The sequence below is a fragment of the Tubulanus polymorphus genome, chromosome 10 (assembly GCF_964204645.1).
Source record: "Tubulanus polymorphus chromosome 10, tnTubPoly1.2, whole genome shotgun sequence".
In the NCBI taxonomy this organism is placed as follows: Eukaryota; Metazoa; Nemertea; class Palaeonemertea; order Tubulaniformes; family Tubulanidae; genus Tubulanus; species Tubulanus polymorphus.
The window spans coordinates 9,973,483-9,989,336 of record NC_134034.1 but is presented as its reverse complement, the minus strand read 5'-3'; the positions used below and the strand labels follow the sequence as shown (position 1 = coordinate 9,989,336).

Here is a 15,854-nt window from a genome sequence, read left to right as displayed (position 1 = left end):
ATACAGGTACGTAATATCCACTAAGAAGCCGAAAATAGGAACTTCCGACCTCCTGTGGCAATCGGATGGCTCATATGTCAGGCGAAGGTCCACCAGGTGTCGCTAGTAGTCATCGGTCTTCCGCGTTCAATTTCTTCTACATTTCAGTTAAATTTGAAAGAACTTTTACTTAAATATTTATGATAAGTGTCCGAGTAGAAAAATGAATTTAATGCATATATATTTGGTGGATCCCCTGTGATAATGTATCGGTTCGGGAGCCTAAATTATAAGTTCATTAAGATTGAAAATGAACTTATTTCGACGACGAATGCTCCTCGCGCCAACTGGTCGGGTTAGCTAGCGTTTACGGCTCCTCTGCAGTCTATGGGCATTGGCAGGCGTCCAAAAGACCTGAGTACGCACGGCCCGCAAAATCAGTCACGCTACAGGGCACGCTATTATCGGCATTCGAATCTATGAATATTTGCGAAATGATGGGGGATATTGTTGTATATATACACTCCGGAGGAAGGGAAAAGATGCATTATCGAATATCGCTGTAAGAAATGAAATGATCGTTAGTTCACATGACACTGCGCCCACTCACCGCCTCGGGCTCCACCGATATTCATCGTTATAGTCGTTTACATAATTGAAGAAGTCCCACAATTCGAATGGTGGAACGGTGGAATTATTCCACACCTGATGATGGCTGTTAGTCAATAAACGAAACGTTGTGGTCTCGTTTCTATAAATGATATCATATAAAAATTCGAATTGTGGAACTTTTTCGATTAACTTCAGCGCTAGCACGGATTCATTCGACTACCTATACCACCCGAAGGTAAAGAAACAAATCTTCTATTTGGTAGGGCCGATCGTCGGCATCGCCCACACGTTATTTCTCATCTGTAGTTTCACTTTGTCTTCGACATGAACCTAGCAGTAAGCTCGTGAGAGTGATATCAAATTACACTTAGTGATTTTACTTAGCGCAAATGTCGGCGTGTTGATGAAAGTAGTTGACTATAATGTAAATATGGTCTCTCCCTGTCTCTCTGTGTTTGAAATTCTATGCATGAATCAAAGTGTATGAAGACCGTTTATCCGTTAGCTAGTGCGCTTTACAAACCAAGCCCGAGGACGGGGTTGCATCCACGTTGCTCTAGTATACTCCACAGTGGCTGGTGGCTGTGGGTCGGGTCGGGGCTTAGGATCGCGGAGCTACTGACTAAAACTATGGTTCGGGCATGCGATTATCCTCCGCGAGATTCCGGATCCGATGTGCCTAGGGCTGATCGAGTCTCCACCTTGGAGTAATCATTCAAATGATTACTCCAAGGTCTCACGATGCCACCAGATTCGAATCAGTGCCGAGAAAGGAACATGGTTAGAATCTGAGGGATGCCAAATTTGCAATCCCGCCGCGGGAGGAGCGCTAGCGTTGGCACATCGACTTTTTAGGCCGAATCCAAATGTTAGGGGTACACCGTGAGCTATAGACTGGTTGCCTGTCCCACGATAGAGAACGGTAACCAGTCTATTGCGGCCGTTCAATTTATCGATATGTCCCTGACATAACAAACTCAAATACAAATCAAAACGAAAGGAAATTTGAAATTAAACAATAAACCACGATCATCATGGATGTTAAAGATGGGCGACATTTTACGAATCATTTCCCAGAATTAACAAAAAGCAAAGAAGAGAAAAACGCTGGGATTGATGATGGGCGGGTGAGGTTTTTGGACTAATTAGTCAGTAACCTGTCTGTGGCACAGGGACTTGTCACGATTGATAATGGATGAGACCAATGATGGGGGTACCAGTATCTCTGCAACTGTATGATAATAGTTTCTTTATTATACAGGGATAGTGGATCTGGTCATTGATAATGATATTGGTTTTATTCATTCACTATCAACTGTGACAAGTCCCTGTGGTCTGTGGTTTAGTTTCACGATCGGATATTTTCACAAACCACAGTTGGTATAAGCTCATCCGATTATAAAAAGCTTACCACCAACGTTAGGTAACTAACTAGTGTCTAATATACATTGTATGTAGACACTGTATTAACAGGGATAATCATTTTTACATTAACCTACGACCCCCTGTGGGCCATCCTGTTCTGATAGTTGGTTCTATTGTATCCTCTAGCTGGCGGCGGATTCACGTAAAAAAATTCAACAAGGAATCCAAAGATTGCTGTCGCACATGGAACATGGATTGAAAGCCGAAGAAGTGGACAACGATGATTTTTCGGTCTATACCGGAATGTCTGGTTAGTAAAAACAGGGTCACAGATTCAGGGGCCGGTTCCATAGACAGGGCTTAGACTTAAGACCGGTCTAAGACAAACTTAGTTCTTTAGCCAATCTAACAACTTAAGACCGGTCTGGAGGTTTAAGACCACTTTTGGTCTTAAGTCACAACTATGGACCCGGCCCGAGAAGCGTCAATGCACTATATCAAACATGGTCTTTATTTTGTAGACTGATCTTAAATTGTTACATTGGCTATGGGTAGAAATGGTCATAGACCATGGGTGTGACAATTAGAAGTGGGGGGTTGATGGTTAAGTTCCCTTAAAGCCAGCCCCAGACCGTTTAAAACTGGCCCTGGAACTCGCTGAAATAAACCCGGCCTAATTTCTTTATCAGGCATCGCTCTGCTTTATTATCACCTGCATCGAAAGCTCGACGACGAAAACGGACAATATTTGAAATCGGCTGAAAGTTATCTGAAGCGCCCTCTACGTCATTTGAAAGGGAAACGCGTGTCGTTTTTATGCGGAGACGCCGGACCATTGGCGCTTGGAGCGGTCATCTACAACGAGATCGGACGAAAAGATGACAGTTTTAATTGTTTACAACAGTACGTATCGAAGTCTAAATCTATTTTTGTCCGGGATCAATTTTTGGGGATATTTCTCTTGATTTAGTCTTTATACGGCCAGTGAAACTGTGCGCGAATCTGAATAACCCATTGTTTTTAAATCCATTTCACACTGTATTGATGGATTGCCAAAAAAATTCCAGAGCTGCCTACTGTTCCTGATTTTTAGTATTTGTTAATCTTTTATAACAAAGAACGATAATATGAAGGATGTTACTGAGGGTATTACTGTTGATTACTGATTAATTTGAACAGAAATATGAAAGATGTTACTGAGGGTGTTACTGTTGATTACTGATTAATTTGAACAGAAATATGAAAGATGTTACTGAGGGTCTTACTGTTGATTAATGATTAATTTGAACAGAAATATGAAAGATGTTACTGAGGGTCTTACTGTTGATTACTGATTAATTTGAACAGAAATATGAAAGATGTTACTGAGGGTCTTACTGTTGATTACTGATTAATTTGAACAGAAATATGAAAGATGTTACTGAGGGTCTTACTATTGATTACTGATTAATTTGAACAGAAATATGAAAGATGTTACTGAGGGTCGTACTATTGATTACTGATTAATTTGAACAGAAATATGAAAAATGTTACTGAGGGTCTTACTGTTGATTACTGATTAATTTGAACAGAAATATGAAAAATGTTACTGAGGGTCTTACTGTTGATTACTGATTAATTTGAACAGAAATATGAAAGATGTTACCGAGGGTGTTACTGTTGATTACTGATTAATTTGAACAGAAATATGAAAGATGTTACCGAGGGTGTTACTGTTGATTACTGATTAATTTGAACAGAAATATGAAAGATGTTACTGAGGGTCTTACTGTTGATTACTGATTAATTTGAACAGAAATATGAAAGATGTTACTGAGGGTCTTACTATTGATTACTGATTAATTTGAACAGAAATATGAAAGATGTTACTGAGGGTCTTACTGTTGATTACTGATTAATTTGAACACAAATATGGAAGATGTTGCTGAGGGTCTTAACGTAGATTACTGATTAATTTGAAAATTTTCTTTTATATTATATTCCAATGAAATTTTTCCCCGAAATAATATTCAATTTGTTACTGATAGCACTTTTCAGAAATAGGCAACTGTGGTCTTCTTAAACCCATTTATTAAGTCAATTTCAGATTGATAAGTCTCCATGACAGCGTTTGTAAGGGCAGCCCTCCCGACGAGCTGTTGTTCGGCAGAGTCGGTTATTTGTACGCGTTATTGTTTGTACGGCTTCATCTAGGGGATGGCGCCGTCGATCAGTCCATTGTTGAAAAGGTAACTAAGGCAAGAATAGTTAGATGATTGATCCATTTCGGTAATAGAAGGGTAGAAATAGCGCTCATCATAGAACAACATAACGCAGGGTGGACAGTCTTACCTGGAAATCAGGGGAATTTCTTTTCTGTAAAAAGTTGGGGAATCCAGTACAGGGAGCAGGGAAGTCGGCGAATTTCTGATTTTTGAGAATCCCAGGGGCGTTTCTTGGAAGGCAGGGGTCCAGATGAAATGACAAAGGCATCTTTTTGATAAAGCAGGGCGTCATAGGCTATTAGTGAAGTTCCACCCCTTGGCGTTAGATCATTACGGAGAAATGAACAACTGAAAAAGGGCGACCCCAATGGAACGTCAGGGGTCCGTACCGCCGACGACACCCCCTAAATCCACCCGTGAATTCTAATACAATGTACCAATATTCGGACGTTTGTTTGTTTTAACAGGTGTTTAATCGTATAATCGAGTCCGGACGTAGATTATCGCACGCGGAGAACTCTCAAGCGCCGTTGATGTACGAATGGCACGATAGTAAATATCTCGGAGCAGCTCACGGGATCTCTGGTATCATGTACATACTCATGCAAGTACGTATCCGCTAACTTTACTATCTATTCATTGTATATATTAGGCCCCTTTAAGGATTTTATGAGCAAAATCCAGTCAAACTCTTGATTGTGGACTCGATGGGTAATAAGTAACGGAACATAAGGTTGAAAAATTGATACCTTGTTTCTCCTAATCGGCCATGTCATTTTGTTTGTAAATTGCAAATCTTTAATCAGTTCATTTCTACAACTGCCAGGTCTGCCATTTCTATAACTGCCTGTTATGGTTAGCTTGATCGTGATTTCAGAAAAAGTTATGTCTTGGGTACACAGGTGGCTGCCCGCATCAAATTTTAAGCTCAGCAGAAATGAGATACAAGTTATAGATTTTTTAGCTTGATTTCAATTGACAGTGAACTGAATTTTTGTAATCAGGGATTAGAAATTAGTGCGTAAAACTGAGGCTGGCAAATAATCGATGGTTGAATGTATGTTTGTTCATTTTGGGGCATTTTGGGCCTTTCATGGGCCATTTGATCGTTAGTCTAAAACCCGCTTAATTTGGGTTAGATATGGATCTAATTTGTAGTTGATCCATCTTTGCGTAAATGTATAATGTTGTTTTATCCAGAGGTTTCACGTATTTAAGGTTTTGTTGATTTTCATCTAAATTTATCCCTTAAACCAGAATAATCATTTTCAGTGCAATGATGAGAAATTTCTCAGCCAACTCGATCGTTTTGTTCGTCCGACCGTCGATTGGTTGTCAACGCTTCAGTTTCCATCGGGAAATTTTCCCTCGTCCATCGGCAGCCGGAGTGGGGATAAGTTAGTACACTGGTGTCACGGAGCTCCGGGTTGGGCCTTCATGTTCGCCATGGCGTATAAGGTGAGTAAGTCGCTGAGCTCTGAATTGCAGTCAATATGGTTCTGTCCCACCAATACCGGTAGTCAGTTTCATATCGACTAACTACTAGCGACACCTTGTGGATCTTCACTTTCCAGTGCAGTAGTTGATATCCTACTGCACACTAGCGACACCTGGTGGGTCATCATTTGCCATGGATTGAAGGAATCCTCTATTACCACAATATTTGATGTCCTACTGCACACGAGCGACACCTGGTGGATCATCACTTGCCACAAATGGAATCATCTGTTACCACAAAAGTTATGTCCTGCTTCAATCACACTAGTGATACCTAGTCAATTCTCATGTTTGGCAAAAGGAATTCTCAATTGCCGCTCAAGAATTTTGAAAATGGTGCATAAAATGGTGCATAAATAGATGCATAAATTATGCAAATAAGGTATTTTGGAAGTTCCTCGCCAATATTTCCCTAAATATCATAACTTGAGATAAGAAACCTTTCCTTTTTAACTGGTTTTAAATTCATATCCTCCTGTTGTTGCTTTGCAGACATTTAAAGATGACACATATTTGTCGAAATTAAAACAGTGCGGCGAGGTCGTTTGGAAGCGTGGTTTGTTGAAAAAAGGTTATGGTATATGTCACGGCACGGGGGGTAATGCTTACACGTTCCTCATCCTATATAAACTCACTGGTGACGTCAACTGGCTTTACAGAGCCATACAGGTAGGTACATTGATTCTACTGGGAACTAATTAAACCTGGCCGCAACCAGAGTCAATTTACACCCACATAATGGTGGAACTGAATGCAGAGTCAAATAAAACCCACACAACTGTGGAACTGGATCCACAGTCGGATTAAACCCACACAACCGTGGAACAAATTGAACCCACACGGACAAGGTGAAATTAAATTCAATACATTTTTTGTAGTTCGCTGAATGGTGTTTAGATTATGGTAAACACGATTGTAGAACCCCTGACCGACCTTATTCATTATTTGAAGGTTAGTAAATAAATGTTCTTTTACTTTTACTGAAAATGAATAAAGGAAACAAATTTAACCAAAAAATAGCTCTTTTAAGTTAGTAAGCTTGTCTTTTTCAGGTTTGGCAGGTACAATTTACTTTCTAGCGGATATTTTGAGCCCGAATAACGCGCGGTTTCCTGCGTTTCAATTGTCGTGAGCTTTCTTCTTGGATGCGTCTTTGTAAATGGCGCAGTGCCTATAAACAGTGCCTATATCCCTGTGATAACTGCTGCATTTTATTTAATACACTGAACAGCTTTGCCATCTATAAAATTATGTGCCGATTGATTTTGTTGCTTTAAATTTATGTACGATTGCTGTAAATAATATCATAAACTAACATGAATAAAGGTGAAATTTATTCAGATTAAAACACATAATCCTCTTGGTGTTTTATCTCGGGTAAATGTTTAAATACACAAATGGCAGTATTTGGATGCGATTTTATTGAAATATTCAAACGTAGTCTTCTAAGACTACAGAACCCTAATTATCCTAACTTCAATTTCATTAAAGAATTCATACTCTGTTCCACCACTAAGTCGACTGTAATCTGGTAGATTTCGTGAACTACATTTCTGACTAAGATTTTAGACCAATTTGTACAAGTGTGAAGTGTAAAAATAAATCAGTACTTTACTATACTTTGAAGTCCACTATTGTCTCAGTTGCTCCTTAGTTTTATACGATTCACTTACTGCTCCTAAAATGTTTATAAGAGGCACTAGCTGCTCCTCAAGTGGTTCTAATTAGGTTCATTAGCTGAGTCAGTGTTTATAAGATGAACTAATATCTTTGCTCCTCCGGAATCAGTGTTTATAAGATACACTATTGTCTCTGATGCTCCTGGATCAGTGTTTATAAGATGCGCTATTGTCCATGCTGCTCCTCGAGTGTTAACGGGATCCGCTGCTGCTGCTCCTGAATCAGTGTTGGTAGAAATCCACCATTATTTGTGGAAGAAATCCATCGTTGGGCGATAACTCGCTGCTGCTGGCTCCACAACTTCTCATCTGGACGTCTGCAGTAGTTTTCATCGGCATCGGTAGTCGTCTACTTCTGGTTGTCGTTTGCCAATCGAAGCCCATTATTTCCAGGATAGAGTTTAGCTGAATTAAGAAAAAAAAGAACATCCTTTTAGGCAGACCATCCTAATTAGCATTGATTATAATTCACAAATTAATTTTAATTTTTCGGTTGTCATCTACCAATCATGGAGCATTATTTCCAGGATAGAATTCAGCTGAAATAAGTAAAGAAGAACATTCTTTGAGGCAGACGATCCTAACAAGCATTGATGATAATTTACACGTTAATTTGAATTACTAGCCGCCATGTTTTTCGTATAGGAAAATTCATCAAAATTCACTGCGGTTTAAAAACCCCAATAATTAAAAGTAGTTTAGCAGCATTAATACATCACTGTTTAAGACTAGTGACAATAGAATATGAGGCTGGATATAAGATCAGCCGTGCGGACCGTTACATGCAAATTTCAATAATAGCAAATTATCGAACAATATAGAGGTCTGAAATGTCTATACTAGAAGAATTTCAGATCATTTAAATCCATCTTTATTCTAGATATTTAAACAATCCATTAATTATTGAGCTATACAGCTATAGTTTTAGCTATAGTTTATTTCGGCAATTTGATTACCTATATCCTAGTAATTACCCTACATTTTAATTGTCAGCTAAACAATATTCCTATTATCGAATTAACATTATTGTCGGTTAATAAACTTTTGTAAAGATTTGGAAAATCTAGAAATGTTTCCTACCCACCTGTACCTAATAAATGGCATTCGTATCTATTTCAGTAATTCTAAATATTGCTCCCGATGCAAGGCTCTGCTTGATTTCCGAGCAGTGTTCTGTCAGAATCACTCATCCTATATGAACGTGGTTCTACGGACTTAAGAAACTACGATTCCTTGCTCAAACCTTGACGAGTCCAGAATGACACCAAAACCTAACTGGTTCATTACAGTCCTCATATAAGAAGCCCAGTGAGATAGATCTTCGTTCCTGACGATATTAGACCACATTGAGTTATCTAATCAACTCATCCAGTTTGGATTTAAACTCTTTTATGAAGATATTGAATCAATCTTCATTGTATATATGTAATTAATATATTGTCTTAGCTAGATTCCTTTATTTCTCTTCTAACGTAAAGATATTGAATTAATTAGTCTAAGCTAAAGAATTTCAGACATGATTCAAGTTAAAACGAATCATTATTTTGACTTCTTATTTGAATTTATCATTATTTGAATCCATCATTACATCATCGTTTTAATTAGAAATTGCCTAAGTCACATTTCTATGTTTCCTTTTTACAGTACACTGTGTACGACGACTGAAAACCTTTTATCGGCAGGACGTCCATAGTGCGGTGCTTGGTGAAATGATACTATAATAGTTTGAAGAATAGATTAGTTAAGGAGAGATATTAGCTAGAGGAGAAAGACTTAAGTTGAGGATTTCCTGTCAGAATAAGGTTCTCAATCTAAATACACAATGAATATTGGAATATTCACCCATCAAAATTCACGACAGTGTGTCCGATATGCAGATTTGTTGATCTCGATTATTGGATCGAAGGTAAATCTGCCTTAAACTGATTTTGGCGAATAGATATATTATGTATTCAACTAATAGTTGGATGTGATGGATTCACTTAGATTATCTATCAGCTATATTTCGATTATCAGTTTGATAATATCTATGAAAACAATTTGTAATCTTACATCAGATATTGAATTCACTAGATGTTTAAGTAATTGGCTAATATTGTCCTAATTTGTTCTAGGTATATTCTAATCATTGATTAAACAATAATCCTTATGCTTCATCCAAACATGACTAACAGGAAATGAATCAATTAAAGCTTTGGTTTATCCCACATTCGTCAAGGTGTAGAGACCAAATCATGGTTTCTAAAATCACATATAGCAACTATACCCTTAGTCTACTTCCCCAAATGTAATACCCAGATCTCGATATTGCCCTAGACACTAGCCGATATCCGCCGAGAAATTCATTAATGAAAATGGTCAAACAGCACACAACACGTGATGTAAAGTATTGCCTCAATCTTTATAAATGTATTAATATATCATTCGCTAAAATAATCTATTAAACGACGAAAAAGTTTAATTGATAAATAATATATGTATAACTAGTTTATCTTTGCCTGCGTGTATATTTAGCAGGCCCTGAAATATCTACCAATGATTTCGGATCCAACTTTATTTGAATTATTGTTAATATCCAAGTGTGATAGGTCAATTAGAAAATTTTCCTATCTATATTTTCATTGTTGAGGCATGAAATATCTACACTAGAGAAGTATTTGATGCTACCTAAGATACTTAATTGTACGTATACTTAAGAAAAATCTGTTGATTAATAACTGACCTATTTACACATTTCAATACTCAGCCAAGAATATTCATATGGGACCTAACGAGTTAGATTAGAGCAGTGATTGTCTTAGATTTTAATTCACTAATAACCATTATACCGGTCATAGAGCTTCAATCTTCAATTATAGTAAAATTGAGATGCCGAACTTCACCAGCGCATCTGTTCTCTCAAATGCCATACGCATCCTGCCCTTGATGCTAACTCAGAAATGAAAAATTAACTTAGCTTTTTATCAAGACTGCCAGGTTCAGTTTCGAAAGGTCTCTTGGTGTTTTGTTGATGAATTTAATTTAAGCTGGAGTCTTCCGTGGTCACTTCTGGTCGGTAGGATCTAGATGGCTAATGTATCTCTGGGCCTTTCCAAATCCAAGTTTAGCTGGAATGAGTTAAAGAACGACATTTTGTAGTCACACAATTCTTTGATTATTTGTAATTTACACGTGTATCAACTTAACTTTCTCAAGATTGCCGAGTTCAGTATCGTCATCTTCTGTCCTCTTAGGGCGTCTTCTGGGGGAGTCCTGAAATGAAAAAAAGAACAGATATGAAAACCTGGTACGGAACAAAACTAATTTCCAAAAGCGTCGGCTTCCCGGCGACGGTCATGTGCAGAGGATACCAGAAAAAGAGTCAGCCAGGATTTCGATGCCCTCTACACGCCCTCACACAGAACGTGAAAACCTGAATGACAACGCCTCATGTTCATCATCTAACCACAGGATGTACTGGGCGACGTTAGTAACTGACAAACCTGTAAAATTGGTCAAGAGAAAAATAGCGCAGTACAACCAGATTGCCCGAATTGAGATTCAGGATCTCAACTAGCACTCAAAGGCGTGACAAGAGACTTCATCCCTGCCCGAGGTGGTCACGAGGACACAATGAAACCTAGCACTCACAAGCAGACAAGAGACTTCATCCCTATCCGAGGTGGTCACTAGGACACAATGAAATCTAGCACTCAACGGCAGACAGGAAAATTAATCCCTGTCCGAGGTGGTCACAAGGACACAATGAATACTAGACATCAAAGGCGAGATAGTAGTAGACTCAATCCCTCACCCGACTCAATGAATACCAGAAATCAAAGGCGAGACAGTAGACTCCATCCCTCATCCGAGGTGGTCACAAGGACGCAATGAATATCAGTGGCGTGACAGTCCAGTATAACCACTCCATTTTTAACTCGAACAATCCGACAGATCTGCCCGTCATTAACGTCGCCAAGCACACCCTGCAGTTAGATGATTAACGTGAAGCAGTTGTCCTGGTTTTCGTGTTCTGTGTGAGGGCGTGCAGAGGGCAGCATTTCCTGACCGACTCTTTTTCTGACATCCTCTGCACATGACCGGCGAATGAGCCGACGCTTTCGGACATTAGTTTTGTTCCATAGAACATTGAAAATCGACAGAGAAATCGGCCCTGAAAAATATAACGGGTGAGAACCTGAAAAAAGAACGGATTAATAAACACAGAACAGTACAGGACAGTGCGAAGACAAACAGTAACACGTAAAACATATAGACGTCGTTCCTCATGAAGGAACCAGCTTGTAGAGCGCAGCGTAATCGCGAGGATGATAGCCGGGATGAACGCCATATTCGAAATCCTGTCAGCACAGTGTGAAGATCAAGAGACGAATGACTGGCCTGGCGATTCTACTTACTGTCGACTGGTGGCGTATTTCAATATTGACCAATAGGCAGCCGCGCTGTTTGTCTCTTATTGTGAATGGGTTTACTGAAGTTTGTGGAACGTTACGCCGAATACACACGCGACGTCACCTCTGTATACATCCAGCATATAGACCGGGCACACGGGTCCCATTCAGATATTGATCTATAGAAATATCTCTGAATTATCAAAGTTACCGCATGATAAAACACTGACGCGACGCCACCTCTATACACCCAGCATATGGAATATTGAACTTGATCGAAAACTAATGATTGAAGCAAACAATTTGAATACCCTGATCGTTTTCAGACCCTCTTGATTGCAACGAAGTCTGTATATCATTTACGACAGTTGTACACGTATAAAAATACAAAAAAAATCTACCATAATAATTGAACGTAAATTTCGAGTCAAATGCCGGCCTACTTTCTAAATGAATATAACGATCGCTGAGATGGAATGTTTTACCGTATTCGGGAATCCGTCGATGCTTTTAAACGCCAACCTCAAAACAAATTTTTAGGAAAGCTTTTACCATGAATAATGTCTCTCGCTATGTTTTTATGTTCTTGTATTGCAATGGTATTTCAAATAATTTGTGGTTTCATGTATAACTATTGTAAAGTGCGATGATTACTCGGTAAACAAACAATCATCGATTGATTGATTCAGTTATTTCTAGCAAAATATCTGATAAATTCATCGACTGATTCGTTTTTGTTAACGTAAAGCCGTCTTTCGCTCGTGTCATTAAAAAAAACTATTTAAGATGTAGAATTTCTAAGTAACGTCCCATTACACCAGGCATTACCTAAGATCTATTTGCGTAGAATCCATTTTTTCGCTGGATCCTGCCATATGAATTTACGTATAGAACTTCGAGCAGTGCTCACTACAATGTGCAACCTCACTGAAATCACAGGCCAGTAGTGACATATAGCAACATATAACAAACTTCCTACAAAACGCTAAATGCATTTTTCCATTTCTACTAATGGCATTACCTGGACATGTACCGGTACTTGATAAAACGAACCCTTTGTCTGACCACTTGGAGGCGTAGATTTTGAAAAAACTGAACTTAGTAGATCGGTTTTTCGCACGTCATTCATTCATTTCATTATAGAAATCACTCAACTTGGTATATGAGTATAAACATATGCTGTGAAATCTGCCAAAAATATCTGCGGTTTTCTAGTTCATACAATTGCCACCAGAGGACACCATATCTTCGTTATTTTGACCAAACATGGAACATCTCAAAGGTTGGTTAAGATAACCGGTGGATAAGTTCTTAACTACCGGTTAAAATGGAGTCTGTTTTGATTAATAATGACAAGAAAATTCAAAAAGCCAATTTTACAGAAAAAGATTGCAACGCTTGATTGAAAGGTAATATTCTAGCGTGACTTCTATCCGTGGCTCCTCGCGTAAAAGTTCAGCTATAAAGTTTATCCCAAAACGCAATCATTCTCTTAAACATTCATCCGAAAATTGATTTAGATGTTCGAATCACTGTCGATTTACTCTGTTGTAGCCAAATGTAGGCAATAAAAAACTACGCTGGCCATTTTTAACCACTGGTTATAAGGAACCTAACATAGCCCCATAGGTCGTTTAATTTTAACCAGTGGTTAGGGAATTTAACCGTTGGTTAAGTTTTCGAGCAACCCAATCTAACCGACGGTAAATAGTTTAACTGTCAGTTAGAGATTTAACCAACGGTTAGGAGTTTAACCAACCTTTGGGCAACCGGCCCCAGGGAAGTGACACTTCCCTGTTTATACGTAGTGGACTGTATCCAATAGCCCGTAGATGTGTTGACCCCTAGGTGGCGCTTCATCAAAATAGCCGTATGTTATGAGCTGGTATTAAAGACTAATTGAAATCTTGTACGCTTCCCAAAAGGACTTTTTAACCACAAGGCAGAAAACCCGTTATCGCCAACATTGGCAAGTCTCCAGCCATAGTTGACAAACATCATGACGTAACAGCATTCATTACGCATAAACGAAAAAAAAAGAAAGCATTTGAACAACGCTGGCAATATTTTAGAACTTACACTTTTATTTACCACTAGACAATGAAGCCAGATGATCCGAGTAACATGATATAGGTCCTAGCCCCGTCAATTACGAGGCAAAGCGAGCTACCACGAGGGGGTAGGCACAAGAGCACTACATATATAGTAGTTCATATACATGTATATGATCATATACATTTAGCCAAATTTATTCTCATAAAAACAACAAAATATCTCAATCAAGTAAAACGTTCTCATAATAATAATGATGATAATAATAATAATAATAATAATTATCACATTCAACAACTGCCATTTTATTCCATATAACCTTTATAACGTATCTTATTCTTTTAAACGTATAAGAAACGGTATATGAGTTAAGATTCAGAACAACAAGAACAAACGCTTCACGGTAACGAAAAAAAAGAAAAATAATAATCATAATCGTCATCATTACAATAATAATGATCAATGAGTTTAAACCAGCGAACGAAAATTTACTCGCTAGATTTATTGTCTTTTCTATAATAGTTTTTACATGATATTTCCGAAATGAAGAAACGTCATGATCAGGAATGATAAACGCGGGCGAATTTCCCGACAGGCCGGCGAGAACGCCAGTCAGTCGCGACGAATACTCAACGATACACGATTATACATTTCGTTTTCTCTGATATTCGATGATCGAAAGAAATTTAAAAAAATTACACGCGGAACGAATTGAGCAAATAATCGAAAAGAAAAACCCGTCGATTCGCTTCTGATTTTCATACACGATAAATGCTATATTATAGTTGGTGACCATAAAACTATAATAATTGAACTTCTAGGCTTCTTTCGGGTTTAACAAAGATCTGAAAATCGTATTCGGGACTACGCACAGGACTCTGCTCACCTCAGAGGACCGTTAATTCTCTCAATCAGGTACAGCGCGATGGGGGGTATTCGGAGGAGGAAGGGGTCGTTACCATGATACGAATTGGAGCATACACTCTAAAAACAATTCGTTTTACGATTGGAATAAGAGAATTTGTAAGATATAGGCTAAAACTTGGACCTCGACGAGGTGTCGAATTTTCAGTCCTTGAATGAGCAAGCTTTTATATTACGGTAATGGCTCCAGTGTATCGCGGTAGTAGTTTGATTCAGAGAAAAAAAAACATGTCCATAAAGATGCAATTTGGGAGGGGAGGATGAGCGTCTTATTTGCAAGACTGATTGACCACTCTGTCGACATAACGGTAGAAGTTCGAAGCCCCTCGATCCGCAAATTGATTTTTAGAAAATCCGAAATTCGGGACCGGAAAAATGGGACCCGAATACATTCTAGCAACTTATTCAACCGATTCACAGCGCGTATTTTACCATATTTACACAAAATACACGAAAATCAAGACGAATTCGAACTTTTTACATTCGTCGATTATACCTGATTTACATATCTTATAAAACAAGAAAGAAAGAAATGCCCGATTTTAAATAATTGCACAATCATACGCGTATAGGAAACTAACGGCAGGTTCCGATTGGTCTCTACCGATTGCGGAATACGCCGTACCTATTCCAGGAATCTGTGTAATCCTGATAGAAGCGACCGGTAGAGAGTCCGGTAGGGTTTCCATTGTCTCATCCGATTCCGCAATTTTCTTGTGTTATTTGCTACCACAATACGCTCTACCTATCCCGGAATAACATAATCTGTTAACCTGATAGAAGCGGCCGGTAGAGAGTTCGTTTCTATCAGGTTTACGGATTACGCTATTCCGGGATAGATCGAGTAGAATGCGTCGGAATCGGTAGAGACCAACCGAAACCTGTCAAACGTTTCTACAATTTGAATTTAAGTTTGCGCGTTAATTCACGAATTACGATGACGATGAAAATATCTCCACAATTCGTGCCAAATTTTCAGCTCATAAGAAATGCAAATATAAATTCTGCTAAAACTACTACCGGGTAAATGAAATCATGTCACCAACTTCGACCTACTTAAATGGATACATCAAATCTGCCCTACTCCTGACTTTAGATTAAGTCGGGCAAAAACGAAACAATTTTTGCGATTTCCTAACATATATTTCCTT

The 15,854-nt window shown here is 38.5% G+C and overlaps 1 protein-coding gene across 2 annotated transcripts; it reads left to right on the top strand.

The window, feature by feature from the left end:
- Window positions 1–1,576: 1,576 nt before the first annotated feature.
- Window positions 1,577–6,930, top strand: LOC141911909 (lanC-like protein 2). 2 transcript variants are annotated; one of them, XM_074803008.1, is made up of 9 exons: window positions 1,577–1,718; window positions 2,143–2,266; window positions 2,646–2,859; window positions 4,043–4,184; window positions 4,628–4,768; window positions 5,433–5,618; window positions 6,150–6,326; window positions 6,536–6,608; window positions 6,710–6,930. In XM_074803008.1, the coding sequence occupies exons 1-9, from the start codon at window positions 1,626–1,628 to the stop codon at window positions 6,787–6,789; spliced, it is 1,230 nt and encodes a 409-aa protein (XP_074659109.1). In that variant the 5' UTR covers window positions 1,577–1,625; the 3' UTR covers window positions 6,790–6,930. The 2 variants fall into 2 exon arrangements, with proteins under 2 accessions (XP_074659109.1, XP_074659110.1); XM_074803009.1 differs by lacking the exon at window positions 1,577–1,718 and adding an exon at window positions 1,876–2,014.
- Window positions 6,931–15,854: the final 8,924 nt, after the last annotated feature.